The sequence below is a fragment of the Patella vulgata genome, chromosome 7, assembly GCF_932274485.2.
Source record: "Patella vulgata chromosome 7, xgPatVulg1.2, whole genome shotgun sequence".
Taxonomy (NCBI): Eukaryota; Metazoa; Mollusca; class Gastropoda; family Patellidae; genus Patella; species Patella vulgata.
The window spans coordinates 31,025,427-31,041,499 of NC_065885.2; the positions used below are offsets into that span (position 1 = coordinate 31,025,427).

At 35.8% G+C, this 16,073-nt stretch overlaps 1 protein-coding gene across 2 annotated transcripts; it reads left to right on the plus strand.

The window, feature by feature from the left end:
- Positions 1 to 4,727: 4,727 nt before the first annotated feature.
- On the plus strand, positions 4,728 to 14,971 carry LOC126828194 (coiled-coil domain-containing protein 77). Of its 2 annotated transcripts, none has more exons than XM_050557812.2 (10): positions 4,728 to 4,760; positions 5,479 to 5,606; positions 8,313 to 8,434; positions 9,172 to 9,309; positions 9,819 to 9,993; positions 10,117 to 10,366; positions 11,097 to 11,319; positions 11,815 to 11,940; positions 12,528 to 12,680; positions 13,088 to 14,971. In XM_050557812.2, the coding sequence occupies exons 1-10, from the start codon at positions 4,741 to 4,743 to the stop codon at positions 13,256 to 13,258; spliced, it is 1,506 nt and encodes a 501-aa protein (XP_050413769.1). In that variant the 5' UTR covers positions 4,728 to 4,740; the 3' UTR covers positions 13,259 to 14,971. The 2 variants fall into 2 exon arrangements, with proteins under 2 accessions (XP_050413769.1, XP_050413770.1); XM_050557813.2 differs by lacking the exon at positions 4,728 to 4,760 and adding an exon at positions 4,943 to 5,070.
- Positions 14,972 to 16,073: the final 1,102 nt, after the last annotated feature.

Here is a 16,073-nt window from a genome sequence, read left to right on the forward strand (position 1 = left end):
TTAGAGGCAATAAGTGTGCCAAGTTTCAAGGCGATCGTTTAAGAATTGCGGCCACAAAATATTAACAAAAAAATGGGCGTGTCACTGCCCCTGTGGTTTGGGCATGGACCAATATAAATAGGTACAATCCTGTTGTTGAAATGATTTATCTTGCCGAATTTGAACCAAATCTGTTAATAATTGTGACCTGTAGAGAATTTATAGACACAAATATATTAACAAAGATATAGGCGTGACACCGCCTCTGGTGGTCGGGCTCGGGCATGCACCAAAATCAATAGGTGCCGTAATTAGGTATAAGGAATAAGTATGCCAAGTTCCAAGATGATCCATTTAGAATTGCGGTCTGCAGGCGATACACACAACAATAGGGATCATCCTTAGGGTAAAAGGAATAAGTGCGCAAAGTTTCAAGACGATCCGTTAGAATTGTGGCCTGTAGGCGATGCACAGACTCACAGAGAGAGAGAGAGAGAGAGAGAGAGAGAGAGAGGGGTTTAACGTCCACTCGACACAAACTAGGTCCTTTCGGGACTAACATATGGTTCAATTTTATTTCAATAATTCGCTTGCGCGTATAGGGGTCTTCAGCAGTGGGGGGAAACCGGAGGACCCGGAGAAAACCCACGAGGTTAGACAGACGACCCTACTCTTTGTCATGTACAAGCTTGGGCTGGAATCCAGACCACTTGACTCAATGACAAACACACAGACAAGGGCGGCTTCATAATATGTTCACATTATGATATGAAATGAAATGGGGTTTAACGTCCTACTGTTCTGCTCCAACTGAGCTAATGAAGACGGTTCACATTATGAATGTGGACGTATACAAATGGATACGAATGCAACTCAAACTGCACTGTGAGTGTGAATCTGCTTCCACTTGATCAACCATTTTCTTAATTGCCAGTTTTTTGTTCTGAATATCATCGTGGCCGCTTATAACATTGATCATGAAAGTCGACAACCCGACATCACGACATTTTTACCCGACATCACATTTTTAGTGTCGTAATGTCGGGTAAAAATGTCGTGATGTCGGGTAGAAATGTCGTTATGTCGGGTTGTCGCGTTATGAAAGGCGACATCACGACATTACGACATGATACCAATCAGCCATCATAATAATAGTAAATCATTACTATCATTTATTCACGGTTATAATATTATGTGAAGCGCCCAGTTAGTAGTACCATTTCTGATGCTCTCGTTTACAAGAATTTGCTCTCGAAAGATTGCGGATGGTTGGAATCCTCAATTAATTTTCTACATACAAGTTTTCTGTGGAGTTTTGAATGTGAGATGGGTACATGGGTAAGATTAGAATTGGATGCTGTCAGTTCACGTTTTTGGGAAAAATATTGGTAAATTAAAAACTATAAGCTACCTGTTCGGGCCTTAGCGCCATGGAGCCCTGGTCCGTCCTCGTTCCGTTTGAGGCTATCGTCATCGTCAGGGTATCCGGGCCTAGTCCGGATCTGTAGAACGTTACAATGGTCGCTCTAGGTATCCGATCATTAAACACGAAACTGAAAGCGAAACTTTTACTTTCGTCTTCAATTCATAGGCGCTAAAAATCTCGATTTTCTGTTCGATATTTTGCTAATTGCGGACCTTTTTCCAAACGATGTGTTTTAGCAAAATAACCTCCAGTTACCCCAATACGCCAAATGACGCTAGGGAATGTGCCTTTCAAAACATTTCGAGTCCGTGGCCGGGAGACCCTCCATCGCTTGTTGCTTGTCCCAGGGCCCGGATGTCGCTCCCGCGGGCCCCGAGGACTGTGCTAGCATAACCAAGTTTTTCATACCGTTTTGGTTAGATTAAGCATAGCAGCCACCGTAATGTGTTTATTGAAAACTTTAATTGAATCGTTTTAGAATGGTGCTAGACAATTATTACGAATCTGGAGTCCATTCTCCATCCTTGATAGCATTACCAGATCGTCAACGAATTGTAAATGGAGATTTTGTATTATCTGAAGTGGGGGAGCCTATTGGAGTTGTTGAACATTTGAAATGGTTTTGCTTTTTAATAGAGAAGGATTATGGACACACACCCCGTAAAGATTATATTTTGTAAATATTTTGTTAGACAGGTATGGCTAGTTTCGTCTAAAGATACATTGAAGATATGCTCAAGAAGGTATGCTATTATTTATTACTGACAGGAAGCCTTTATTTAACTCGAACAAAGGCCAGTCCCCTGTGGTTGTTTATGACATCTTTTGACCATTTGTGTATGGGGAAATACAAGAATCCCACTATAATCTCTTTTTTAATCCGTACTAGAATTATTTGTACTTTCACGTAACCAGCCAGTTAGTTAGCCATTAAGATCAACACATGAGAAGCGCCTCTTGAATCACTCGAGCAGACAGGCTCCCTAGTTATTGACACCTTAATTTTCAACATTTTGGCGCCACGACGTATTTCAGGGATTCCAGTACTTCCATATTATATGTTGTCTGGCTGGCATCCCCATATAAAACCCAGCTAATTTAGCAACTTCTAAAAATCGATGCTCATTCGATTGCCAGTTAACACGATTATGCAATTGCTGATAATTGGCTAACAGGCTCTATAATAACACGTGAACCAACTGCTGAAGCCATATATGAGATTATAATACAATGTCACAGCAGCTGTGTATCCCTAATGAAGAGCCGCTACTACTAAACTAGTTATTCATATAAGAAACTATAGCTACGATAGATCAAATTTAATTTATGCCGAATATTCAAATATCGGAATTGTAATCTTACACAGGAGTTCTGCAATCGAATATTCGAATACTCGAGCCGAACAATATAATTTAGGATACAGACACTTATAATATTACTGCACAAGTGAATCAATTCTCTGTCCAAGAGGTTTAGCCTTTTAGCCTATTATTTCTAGACTTTAAAAAATTGCAGTATTTATGATGTTTGCAGACATTTCAGATATACGACATGGAGTTCTTCAATCGTTAGCAGGTTTCTACAGTTCCAGAGATAAGCACGTCTTTAAAAAAATCTGCTTCTTGCATTGCCGTCTCCCTCTAAAATTGCTTCCTATTTGTTTGTATTTCATTAGGTCATATTCATTAATATGAAATGGGTATACCATATATATTCCTATATAAGCAATCAGATGAATGTTGTGGTACGGTATATATTGAGACAAGGAAATAATCTTTTGTGTGTTGTAGTGTACTACCACTATACTCTCCATCACCGCAACTGGCTCGTAACGTAGCTCTAGACCCCCCCCCCCCCCACACACACACACACACCACACTCCCCAATTTGCTTCCAACCTTGGGATGTGACAACGAGATCTGCCACATATTCTTCTGAATGTAAATCCAGTAAATCCGGAAGGGGGGGGGGCATTACATACTTTCACATAGGCCTGTTCTGGACTTCAGCTTAAGTAAGGAACGTATAAATGTCTAAATAACTAATAAGTTATCAAATGATTTCGTTGGATATTGGCGGATCTGTCTAAAATAACACCCCACCCATACTTTATCGTAAAGTAGAATGTGAGATGGGTACCTAGTGACATGTATAAGATTAGAATCGGATTCTGTCAGTTCAGAGTATCCGGGCCTTGTCTGGGCCTGTGAACGTTACAATAGTCGCTCTTGGTATCCGATCATTAAAAACGAAACTGAAAGCGAGACTTTTACTTAGGTCTTCGATTCATTAGGCGCTAAAAATTTCGATTTCGATGGGTATATATTCTCCTGTATAATAAAACAGATGAATGTTGTGGTACGATATATATTGAGGCAAGGAAATAATCTTTTGTGTGTTTTAGTGTAGCCTACTACCACTATATTCGTTGGATATTGGCAGATATGTCTAAAATAACACCCCATCCAGCCGCAGGAACAATTAGTCAAAGTTTCCAAAACATTTCCTAGCAGCATTAGACCTATGTTCCTGAAGCAGCGACCGCGAGTTTTACAGCATCTCAGATGTACGGAGCTAAAGCGAGATCAAGACTTCTATTGAAGATGCATTGGACCCGGCTAACTTCATCACAAGGTGACCGAGAGTAGCAATTAATAGAAATTATGTTTGGTATAAGTTGTTCTTGGCGGTCAGTGCATAAGGCCTTTGGGATTTTTTTTTTTTTTCGATAATATGACCCTTGTTAACAAATCTGGAGGTGTTGGCCGCGACAGTTCCTGTGGATTTTCCAGCAAGATTGCCTCTCGTCACTGGTGCTGAATGAGAGCGAGACACGGTTATAGCTGTTCCAGTGGGATGAAGACCCGATGTCAAGTGTACACGTAAAATAAGTTACCCTGCCCGGATTTTCCTCATGGCAGTCCGGTTAAAGTAGGATGTTAAACCCCATTTCATATCTTTTCAGATATTTAGCTGTGTTGTGTTTGTATCGTCCATTTCTTGTGTTTATCTGTGCAGTCTACCCTGAATGGCCTGTAAATGCTACCCAAGCGCCATTCAAGGGATAGCCTTCGCTTTATAATATTGTGTTTTATAGTCAGAGCTCCATAGATAAAACAGCTAAGCCAAAGAAGAATAGAGAACGCACCTTTCTGTTTCCATACATTTAATATTTTTGGTGCAATATATTTAAAATATATTTTTCTTTCCTTTCTTTATTGATTCAGAAGTATTCCTTCGTTTGATCAGCTTTAAAGTATAAGGACGTAAATGTTTTTAATAAAAAATTGTTCGATTAAAATTCTGTGCAGAACGTAAGTGGCGGAATTTTCAAAATGGCGTCTTTGAGCGCAAGGTTTGTAAACATAAAACAAAAATTTGAAATAACTGATCCATTTTATCAAATATTACTATTTCTGCTTTCAGTAAATGACCTGTTATTGGACTTGCTTTAAATTAAAAATTATATAGTAATAAAAATACACAGATAGATACACAAAAATATCATTTATTTCTGTCAAATTCAAATGACAGATTCCAGATTGGACAGGATTGATGTGTCTGAGCATGTTCATAAAAATAAACGTTCTAAAATAATGTTATTTGCGATTTCTTTACTTCTAGCATTAACAAAATGCATAGCCTCCATATTAAAACGAAAGTGTGTAAGTTGTAGTTTTTAAGTAAGAAAATTTGCGATTTGTAATTCATGAAACCAGAGTATGTATTATTGTAATTGTATACTATAGTTCCCATTTAATTTTATATGATCATTACTATCTATGTCATAATATGGCTTTCGTTATTGGCGTCAAGGATTCTAGTAATGTGCTATGTGCGATTGAAACAGTTACAAGTACACTATGCTCAAGCATGATTTAGAGCTAAACCACTCCAATCCGTATAAACTTACTTCTGTACTTTGATTTACATACTAGGCCTCACACTGGACTTTACCGGGTTTTTCGGTACAATACTGGTATGAAAACTTCTAAGTAATAATAAATTAACCATCGCTAGACCCTAATGAATAAAGGTTCAAATTAGGGTTAATTTTGTGTTGTCTTTTTCAGCTCAAATATGGACAGTAGGCCAAGGTCACCCAAATCTAGACACAAAACTAAAGGGAAACAAGATGAATTAAATACAAGCTATGGAAAAGGGGAGAGTCCTCCTTTACCAGGAATAAATGAAAGACTAGGTAGGTACGCCATTAAGCCTTCATTAAATAATCTATTAAGTTGTTACTTTATATTTTTCTCTTTCAATTAGGGGTTTCAGGTCAAAGTTTCAAATGACAGAACAAATTTTTTTTAAATATTTTGTGAAAATATACATAAAATGCTACCCAAATTTTTTTATTTCATCAAAATATTCTAATTAGATCCAAAGTTATGGAATTTTAAAATCCGAGATCGACGTCAATTATGTAATCAAAATGCTCTATACCAGTCAATGCGTGGCATGGCACCAAAATAAGTGCTTTTCAGTCATATTTGAGTGACGTCATAAGCAGTATTTTCCCTTCAGAATCGCTAGTACTAATTTTAAAACTGAAATCCGCACGTTATTGTCAGCTAAAATTTATTAAAATCGTAATAATTTGAATGATAATATGTCAAATATTTATAATCTGGATGATACCTCAAGAAAGTTTTTTTTATATTTAGTCGAAATTTGGCAATTTTCAGTCATCAAAACAGATAAATCCCATTTTCTACGGGTCTACTTGTCCGATCACGTAGTATCAACAACCATAATAACCACAAAAATGTTATCTATCGTTTGATGGGTTCTATATCAAAATCCCCCGGTAACTAAGGTGCGGATTCACCAATGAATTGAGTCGTAGCAATGGAAAATCTCAGGCCGCGTGACGTCAGAGCGGTATTTTCCCACGAGCGTCTCGTGTAAACAAACGGTTATTTCGCTTACATTTCGATAATTTTTTAGCCTGAATCTTTGCAGATATTGAGATTGATATTAAACTATTGCAATACAATTGCTAGTAATGCATTTACATATAATAATAATTTAGAATCGTAGATTGAAGTGGGCTATATTTCAGCCGCTGGCTGTCCGATTTCTCGCTGAAGTCACGTGACCTGAAACCCCTATTTCAATTGAAAAGAATAAATGGAATACTAGATAGTTACACCTTTAAAAAAAAAAATAATTAAATAATCTATATGTAAGCTTAGTTAGAGTAATAGAAAACAACACAGCACTGAAACTACCTTATTACGTGTTCAAAATGATTTACTAAACGAAATGGATAAGAAACAAACATCAGTACTAGTCCCGCTTTGTCTGCGATATCACTTCGGTGGAAGCGGACGTAAAATACAACTAACAACAACTAGTCCTGCTGGATGTAAGCGCTGCGTTTAACATGATAAACCACCAAATTCTTTTTGAAAGATTGCAGAACAACTTTGGTGTAAGTGGACTAGCCCTTACATGGTTCCAGTCATACTTTGAAAACCGTACCCAGACAGTTGTTATCAAAGGTTCCCCATCCAACTCAATGGTCTTAAAGTATGGCGTGCCACAGAGTTCCATTTTTGGTCCTTTATTATTTACTACATACACAACATCTTTAGGAAATGTCATTCGTAAAAACCTTTCTAACTACCAACTGTACGCAGACGACACTCAAATTTATATAGCTTTTGAGTCTTCTTCTGAACCATCTGAGATATGCAAACTTGAGGCCTGTTTATCAGATATTCGTAAATTGATGGACTCAAATTTATTAAAACTCAACGATGACAAAACAGGCAGCAGGCAGCAAGTACTAAAATCTAAAAGAGAAAACTATAAAATTGGCAATATCTCTATTACACCAACAGATTCTGTAAAAAATCTTGGTGTTTATTTTGACTCTAATCTGGACATGAATAGACAAATTTCAGCCATGTGTAAAAGTATTAATTATCAGATTTATAATATTTGAAAAATTAGATCTTTCATTGATAGTGACACAACTAAAATACTGGAAAACAGTAAACACAATGGTTACATCAAGACTTGACTACTGTAATTCACTTTTGTACAATCTACCTGAAAATAAAATTAAACGACTTCAGAAACTTCAAAATAAAGCAGCCTGGATCATAACAAAGATTAAACCAAATGAACATATGACGCCAATTCTGAAAGATCTCCATTGGCTTCCAGTATCAGTTTTAAAATGCTGTCTATTATGTATTCTGCTCTAAATAACGATTCTTCACCTCAATGCCTTAGAAACACCAATAAACCTTGCAGAAAACTTTGATGACAATCAGACAACCTCTTAATTAAGCCTTTTTCAAAAACCAACTCCGGTGATAGATCTTTCGCAGTCGGTGCTCCGAAGTTATAGAATTAAATATCAAACAAAACCAAAAGCGCAAATTCTATTAAACATTGTAAAAAGTATCTTAAAACTGAACTTTTTAATCAAATATACGACTGATTGAATACGGTTCTAGCTGTTTTTGTGTCAGACTTTTACCATGTGTATTATATAATGTTCTCTGTTTTTTTGTTTATGTCTTTTTTATGAATTAATGTGTTGTGATCGTTATAATTTTATATTAGTTGTACTTATGTAAAGTGCCTGTGAGCAGCTCGCTGAGTTGAATTGTAGGCACTATATATAAATTAACTATTATTATTACTCAAATCTCTAAACTTGTAGATAGAAGTATTGTTTACAAAATGATAAACCATGTGTTTCAGTCCATTTTTTAATGATGGAAACGATGGTGTTTGTAGACAGATTATTTTCCTGTAACCATTTAAATGAAAAATGTCATATCTTAGTTTGAAATGACTAAAGTATTGTGTTTACAACACTATAAACTCTATTCCATTCTTTTTAATTCAGTTTTACTACATTGAGATGTTTTCATAATTTAAGGTCAACTCCGTCCATCAAGAGAATTATTAGAATATTATCGTAAAAAGATAGCTGAGTATGATGATGAGCATGATCAGCTTGTGTGTAAATTAGAAGAATATAGAGTCACATATGAAGATCAGGTAATCTCTTGAATAGGCATTTGTATTATTATTATATGCCCAAATTGAACCTCATTCAAGGGTCCTGATGTCCCGTGACAATCTGCGCTGTTTTGATGTAGATCCTGATAATTTTTTGGCCAGGTTTGTCAATATGGATGAGACCAGTTTCGAAAGAATGGAAAAGGAACTAGCTGGCAATCATTTTCCTGGTAATGATGACATCATGTCAGCTGTGAATGACTTTTTTAGGGTGGCTTAAGAAAATTATTTCCCGGCCCTTGCAACAGCGCCGACATAAATGGAAACCATCGACTGTGTACAGGTCATTCGTAGAAAGGCTTATTCAAATGCTTGTTCAGTCAATCCTGTATTAAGCAAATAGTCAAGTCAAGGGAACTGACAAAAACGATTGCAAACTTTATACAGCATTTCATTGTATTTTAAAATTAAAAGCATGTGAAGTTAAGAAGAGAAATGCTGGTCATTGGTCACCAATATGGCTCTGAAAAATACACAAGTTGGAAGCTCATAGGCCGGTCACGATTTCAGTGTATCTTGAGTCAGTTTTTTAAATGAATTTAACACAACTTGTTAAATACAATGTGACATTTATATAGTGATGATGAATGGCAAAACTCAGGTATAGGCTTGTGAGATATATGAATCGGTGGCGTAATTGGTGATTTTTGTGTCTTGGGTGGTGAGTTAATACCACTCAATACCAGGATTTACTGTATAACTATTTGTTATTTTAGCATCATCTACAGTGGGAATTACGCCAAAGAGAAGAAGAAATTGTAGAGTTACAAAAAGCATTAAGTGATATGCAGATATATTTATTTCAAGAAAGGGAACATGTTTTAAGATTATATGCTGAGAATGATAGATTGAAGGTTGGTTTTAAGTGATTTTGATCGTCCCATTTAAGTACCCTATGATCCTCTTTACCTTCCTCCATTAATTAATCTCTTAGCCTAAAACAGAAAGATAAAAAGTGAAATTATGAACATTATACAGTAAAATTTGCATAAGTCGAGCGAAGATCCAAGTTAGCCGAAGACCGAAATTTGATATTAGCTCGATTGGAAATAAACTGCAAGAGCCAGATAATAATTGATTCAAAGGCACATTTCAAGCTTTTGTTCGTATGTGCGAGTAGATAACCAGTTTTGGTGCGAGTAGATAACTTCCGTTTTGGTGCGAGTAGATAACTTCCGTTTTGTCGCCATCTTTTAATAAGAAAAATGTGCAAGATCAAAGGGTCCAAACGATTTTATCCAAGTTGAGCAAAGATCCGACTTATACAAATCCGACTTATGCGAAGTTTACAGTATATTTCTTTCAATCAGTCTAGGCAAAGTCCTTTTTATTTAGATAAGTTAAAAATTCTTTTTTTTTATAGATTCGAGAATTAGAAGATAAGAAAAAGATACAACAGCTGTTAGCTTTAGGTGGTGGTGGAGCAGGAGATAGTGAAATAACTTATTTTATTAAAGAACCTCCAGCTAAAGCCATCATTCCTCAAAAAATACCCAGAAAAAATAATCATATTAGAGAAGAAAGCAAATCAGCCAAAAGTAAGTTTGTTATTTTAGTTAAAGTATTAAAGTTAAATCATCTGTTTTTCTGAGGAATATGTTCAAAAAGCATTGGATTTAACATGAAAGTGCCCCCTGATCACTTTTATTGTATTTTGACAGAATCCAGTAAATCTCATCTACCATTAAATGACAGACGCCAGTCTATGTCACCTGAACCAGAGAAACGATATCAACATGATAATGAGATGCTAACTTTACAAATAGAATCATTACAATCACAGCTTAGTGAACAAACAAAATTAGCTAAAGAACAATATGAAGCTTTATTAGAAGACAGAAGAGTCAAAGAAGAAGAACATGAAACTAGAAAACAGAGAGATGAAGAAAAAATCAGATTACTGACAGAAAAGTGAGTAACTCGGTGTAATTCCATTATAAACATGGCTTCAGTTACATTCTTAGTTTAATACGTAGCTATAACAGTCAACCATACTGCGCAAGACAATATGAAAGATACTTTTATTTGAAGTTTGCTAAATACTTTTGTTGTGGGGAGGGAGGGGGGTAGAAAGACATCTCAGCACTTTGTGAGCAAGATCTCTTTCCACACAGTTACATGATTTGATCTCCATGTAGATGAGTGGGCACGTAGCCACGGGGGGGGGGGGGGGCTGGCTATGGGCAATAAGCCCCTCCCCCCTTAAATATTTCGCCAACAATAATGATTTCTTAGGAGCGTTCTTAGCCGGCCATATCCTCAGCCCCTCCAAAAAATTCCGTAGCCCCACCAAATTTTATGAGCTGGCTACGGACCCGTAGATGAGTGTCAGGTCCTTGTATCTTTCAACAAAACACTTTATCCCAATATTCCACTATACCAAGCTGCACATGTATATTGAGTTGGATAGGCAAGAATATCACTAAATGCTCTGTATGCCACAGTGAAAAGACCTATTCGGACAGGCAGGAACATCACTAAATGCTCTGTGTTCGGAGACGGGGGTTAATGAAATGGAAGTCAATCAGCTAATTACATTACTTTAACAGTTAACTTGGTTTTTCACATATAGTGTTGTATATTTGTGCCAGATGTCTATTTATCATCATTAAAATATTAATTGGATGTATTATAATTACAGGTTACATAAAACACAAGATTTATTATATGTTAGTACTAAAGATTTCTTAGATCAGAGATATCAAGGCCGAGAAGTAGAAAGACAGTGGATGGCAGAAAAAGATAAATATCTACGTGAATTAGATGTTTGTAAACAAAAGATGAATATAAGTAAAGATACTATGCTAAACGTAGGAGATAAAGCTTATTGTGAAGATAATGGTACCAAGGCTGAAGAATTCAAGGTAATTAGATAATTCTCACTAACTGCTCCACAAAACATTGAATAAACAGTATAGTATATCAATATACTATATTCAAACTGCAATTAGTATACTAGAAAACATCTCTTCCACTGTGACAATGGTACCAGGTGTTCCAAAAATAATAAAAAAGAATTGGATAATTACTTAGATCAAGCACTGAATAAGGCTTTATTCAAAGGTACTTAAATGTATCAGCTGACAAGTTGATTGTCTTCTTAATTTAAATCAACTTTTTTTAATTGAGCCGAAAGTTGATTAATTTATGAAACCATGGTGTCCAGATCATTGGTTTACAGGTCATCTTTTACAAATATAGAACGGCTGATTTGAGGACATGACCAAGATTAGAAAGCATTACTGGTAGATGCATGTCAAGCAAATTTATCTGTAATATCACACTTTTGTTATGGAATTTGAATTACATAATGACACTGGAGATTTTTTTTGATTTATATTATATTTTTAATATTACAGGCATTAGAATATCAGTTGACACAATCACAGAAATTATGTGATAATTACAGAGAACAAGTTATACAATTAGAAGATGAGTTATCTCGATTAAGAGAAGAAGGGGACGTAACTAGAGAGATATTTAAGGTATAATTTACACTTTGCAATGTTATAAAAATGCACTTGTTGCATTATTTTATGTTATATTCAAGTACATAGATGTGTTGTAAACTTGTGAACATCTCTTCATGTGAAATGTCTAGACAAACTTAATGACCGTGTGACTTTAAATCCCATTAATATATATATGATACAGAACAAAGTTAACTATGAAAACATTGTAGGATTGTTCATACAGGCCTACAGATTATGATTACGATTTGAATATGCAAGCTTATACACATGATACAGGTCAAAGTTATATGTCTATTTGGGGAGCCACAGTCACTCAGTAAGTAGGACGCTGGTTCACTAACCAGACGGTCCCATGTTTGATCCTGGTATTGGCCGAGAAAGAACTTTTGCAACTTTTCAGCATGATTTCCATGGGGCCTGACAAGGAACAATGCCTATTCCTTCAAATTGGACCCAAAAAAAACGAAGATCCATGTACATGTTAGTATTAATGCCAAAGAGCACTTGACAGTTGGAATGCCCATCTTCCTTAGTCCAGTTGGTGCAGAAAAGTAGGAAATTGTGTTTCTATAAATAGTGTTTTGATTTGTTAACTTCAGGATCGCAGTGGAAAGATGACTCAGCGTTTACAGTTGATGAACTCCAGATATGAAGATTTAGAGAAGCGTCGTAATCTAGAAGTTGAAGGATTTAAAACTGATATTAAAAATTTGAGAGGTAGATTGAAAGATGTAGAAAGACAGTTATATAAGGTAGGTTGGAAACAACATCAGATTTTACACTTGTATGTTTTCTACTTTATCAGGTTGACCATTTAAAGTTTGATAATTTTACTCTGGTTAGAAAGTGAAACATAATTTACATTTTCAATTCTCAAATTTGGCTAGATCCACAGTAGCTCAGTAAGTCCGGCACTAGCTCACTAGCCAGGAGGTCCCAGGTTCGAACCCGGTGTCGATCTAGAAAGTTCCCTGTGAGTACTGGTAGAATAAGGCAAGGAAAATATAATATAGCAAGAAAGATGACATGGGACAACTCTCACTTGTTTATAATACACAAGCACAACATTAGAGTAGGGATGTTACATATGAAATGAAACTTAGGAACAGGAAGACATTAAGATTACTTTACTTTACAAAAACTTACTTTGTTTTTCTAGGTTACTCTTGGTTTTGCAGAAGATATGGACATTAAAAGACCAGATGACCTAGACATGCAAATATTAAAGAATGTCCGGGCCACTGCTGGAAGATCTAAGAAAATGTTTGGGGAATTGAAAAACTTGAAATCTAAAATATATGGTCTTGAAACTGACTTAAAGCATTTATAATATAACATACTACATATTGTGACTAACTGTGATATCTGTTTTATTATCCAAATGTTTCATGATACTTGAAACATTAAGGTTGTTAAATGTGAAGGATGTGGCGCATCAATATAGGTATTGTAATAAGAACTTATAGATTTATATCAATAAATAGAAACGAAGCTGATCAGATTAAATAAAAACAATACTGATAATCAAGGAAAACCCTGTTACCAATTGTGAAGGGTGGGACGATTTACCCAATTCTACCCAATATCACCCCAATACCACCTCAATATCACCACATACTACCCAATACTACAACATAATGATGCAAAATAGACATATCGTTTGATTTTTTTCAAAAATAGAGAGTTATATCGCGGGATATGTACTTCACATGCGATACCGATATCTGGCTGTTCCATTTGCCTCCCCCTACCACCCCAAAAAAGCCAATAATAACCCAATACTACCAAATACTTATCAAATACTACCCAATATGATCAAATAACAAACTAATATTGTCAAATAACAGCATATTAGTATAATTACTATTACAAATATTCAATATTTTGCAGAAAATTTAAATTTTTACACAGTTATCTCCCTTTACAACCGGTAAATAGATTTTAGATTGCTACTCTGATTAATCATCTTCTTTGGCTTTGCAATTGGTTTCCAAGACGACAAACTTAAAATAAGAAAAACAGGTATGACGATATACCATATTTTATTCCCAAACTGACCCATCTGTCTCTTACCACTTGATAGGGTCGTCTGTCAAACAAGGTGCGTTTTCTCAGGTCCCCCGGTTTCATCTCACTGTTAAACATCCCTTCCCGCAAGCGAGTTAATGAAATAATATTGAACTATATGTTAGTCACATCTCAGTTCATCAAAACTATCATTTGTGGCCTGCTACAGCTCTGTCGGTTTCTTTGATAATATAAATAAAACAGAACTTGATTACCCAATCATCAATCTTAACACCGTTGATTAATTGTTAAGTCGGGTTGAATGTATATACGAGTAGAGCATTACACATTGTGGGAGGAAGCTGGAGACTATGTCTATTCATTTAGGTGATAATGATATCGCCGCGACATCGTCACCTGTGGGTATATATAATAACCTGTTTTCCTTATTTTAACTTCGTCGTCTTGGAAACAAATTGCAAAGAACAACAAGATGATTAATTTGAGTAGCAATCTAAAATCTATTTGTCAGTTGTAAAGGGAGATAACTGCATAAATATTTCAATTTTCTGTAATTATCGAATAATCGTTGTAATTATTATACCGATGTGCTGCTAATTGACGATATTAGGTTTGTATTTTATAATATTGGGTAGTATTTGATAAGTATTTGGTAGTATTGGGTTTTTATTTGCTTGATTTGGGTGATATAGGGAGGCAATTGAAACAGCCAGACATCGATAATCACATTTGAAGTACATTTCCCACGATATATCTCACTATTTTTGAAAAAGTTCAAGTAATATGCTCATTTGGCACCATTATGTTGTAGTATTGGGTAGTATGTGGTGATATTGGAGTGGTATTGGGTAGTATTGGGTAATTTGTCCCGCCCGAATTGTGAAACCAGGACATCAACCCTTTTGACTAAGTCAACCATTTATCATAAACATGTATCATAATTTTCATATTGTAAACTTTTTAATGTATATGTAGCTACATAGTTGTGTGATATGAGAATAAATATTTAAATTATTGAATGATCTTTTCCATGGCATTATTGATCTTTAATCTCTAATGTATCATTAAATCTGTGAACTCAGTTAAAAGATAATTTTTATTCTGGCTTGGTGATGTGCACTAGCATTAAATTTCATCATATCTCAAAATTTTATTAGTCAACCTCATACAAAATCTGGGGCAAACATATGGCCGTTTCTGTTGTTTGTCTGTAGTGAAAAGCGATCAGACCAAAGAATTACGGTATACCAGAATTAACATTAAAAGCAATATGGAAATTAATGGTGGTCTGCATCCTAGTGACGGTGTTGATAATTAGAGTAATCTCCCTTTTACTGTCGTATCGGACTGTAATAAATAAAATAAAACCAAGTATGAACAATCCAAACCATTAGACAAAATTCGAAGTCCTAAAAAAAACGGTATAGGCAAAATATTGTAATCAGCAAATGGACTGTTCACCGTGTATAAAATACACGACAAACAGTGGTAACAGGTGTCTGGAAGAGTAAACTTACCCTGCCTGCCCGCCCGCCATAGCTGCATCCAAACTATACTCTTCAAAAAAGTAGGGGATATTGAAATGCAAATACCTATGCAGGTTGCGATATGATAAATAGTTATGGACATTTGACATGCTTTGAGAGTATGTTCACAGATGAAGAACTTATCACCTCAACAGAACCACTGAGCTGCACATGCGGCACACAATAGCACCATACACGCGGGAGGGGTTCATTGTCAAATTTGACACTTCAAGGAAGGGTTGATGAAAACTGCCGCGTGCTGGTTTATCTATCCATGTTTGCTTTCCTATCGGTTCTTGCATAAGATTTACTGTTTAGCGTATCTTTGCTTTAGTGTGTTACGTCAACCGACAACACTGCACGGCCCACTGCAAGGGGAGTGGGTCAGATTGTCCCAAATCGTGATTGGACGGTTGATTAGGAGAATGCCACGACGAATTGCTAACTTTCTGAGGATTGGTGGAGCAAATTACTCATTAAGACAAAAATCAAAAACGTCCATTTTCACTTTTGACGGTGTATCTCTTTGAGAGTGAAATGGGTCCGTCATATAAGCCGCCCATATGAACTGTTTATGTTCATGAGTAGGCA

Coding starts and splice junctions, on each gene's coding strand:
- LOC126828194 (XM_050557812.2), top strand. CDS start 4,741: ATGGCGTCTTTGAGCGCAAG. Junction 9,310..9,818: donor CTGAGAATGATAGATTGAAG/GTTGGTTTTAAG, acceptor TTTTTTTTATAG/ATTCGAGAATTAGAAGATAA. Junction 12,681..13,087: donor TAGAAAGACAGTTATATAAG/GTAGGTTGGAAA, acceptor TTGTTTTTCTAG/GTTACTCTTGGTTTTGCAGA.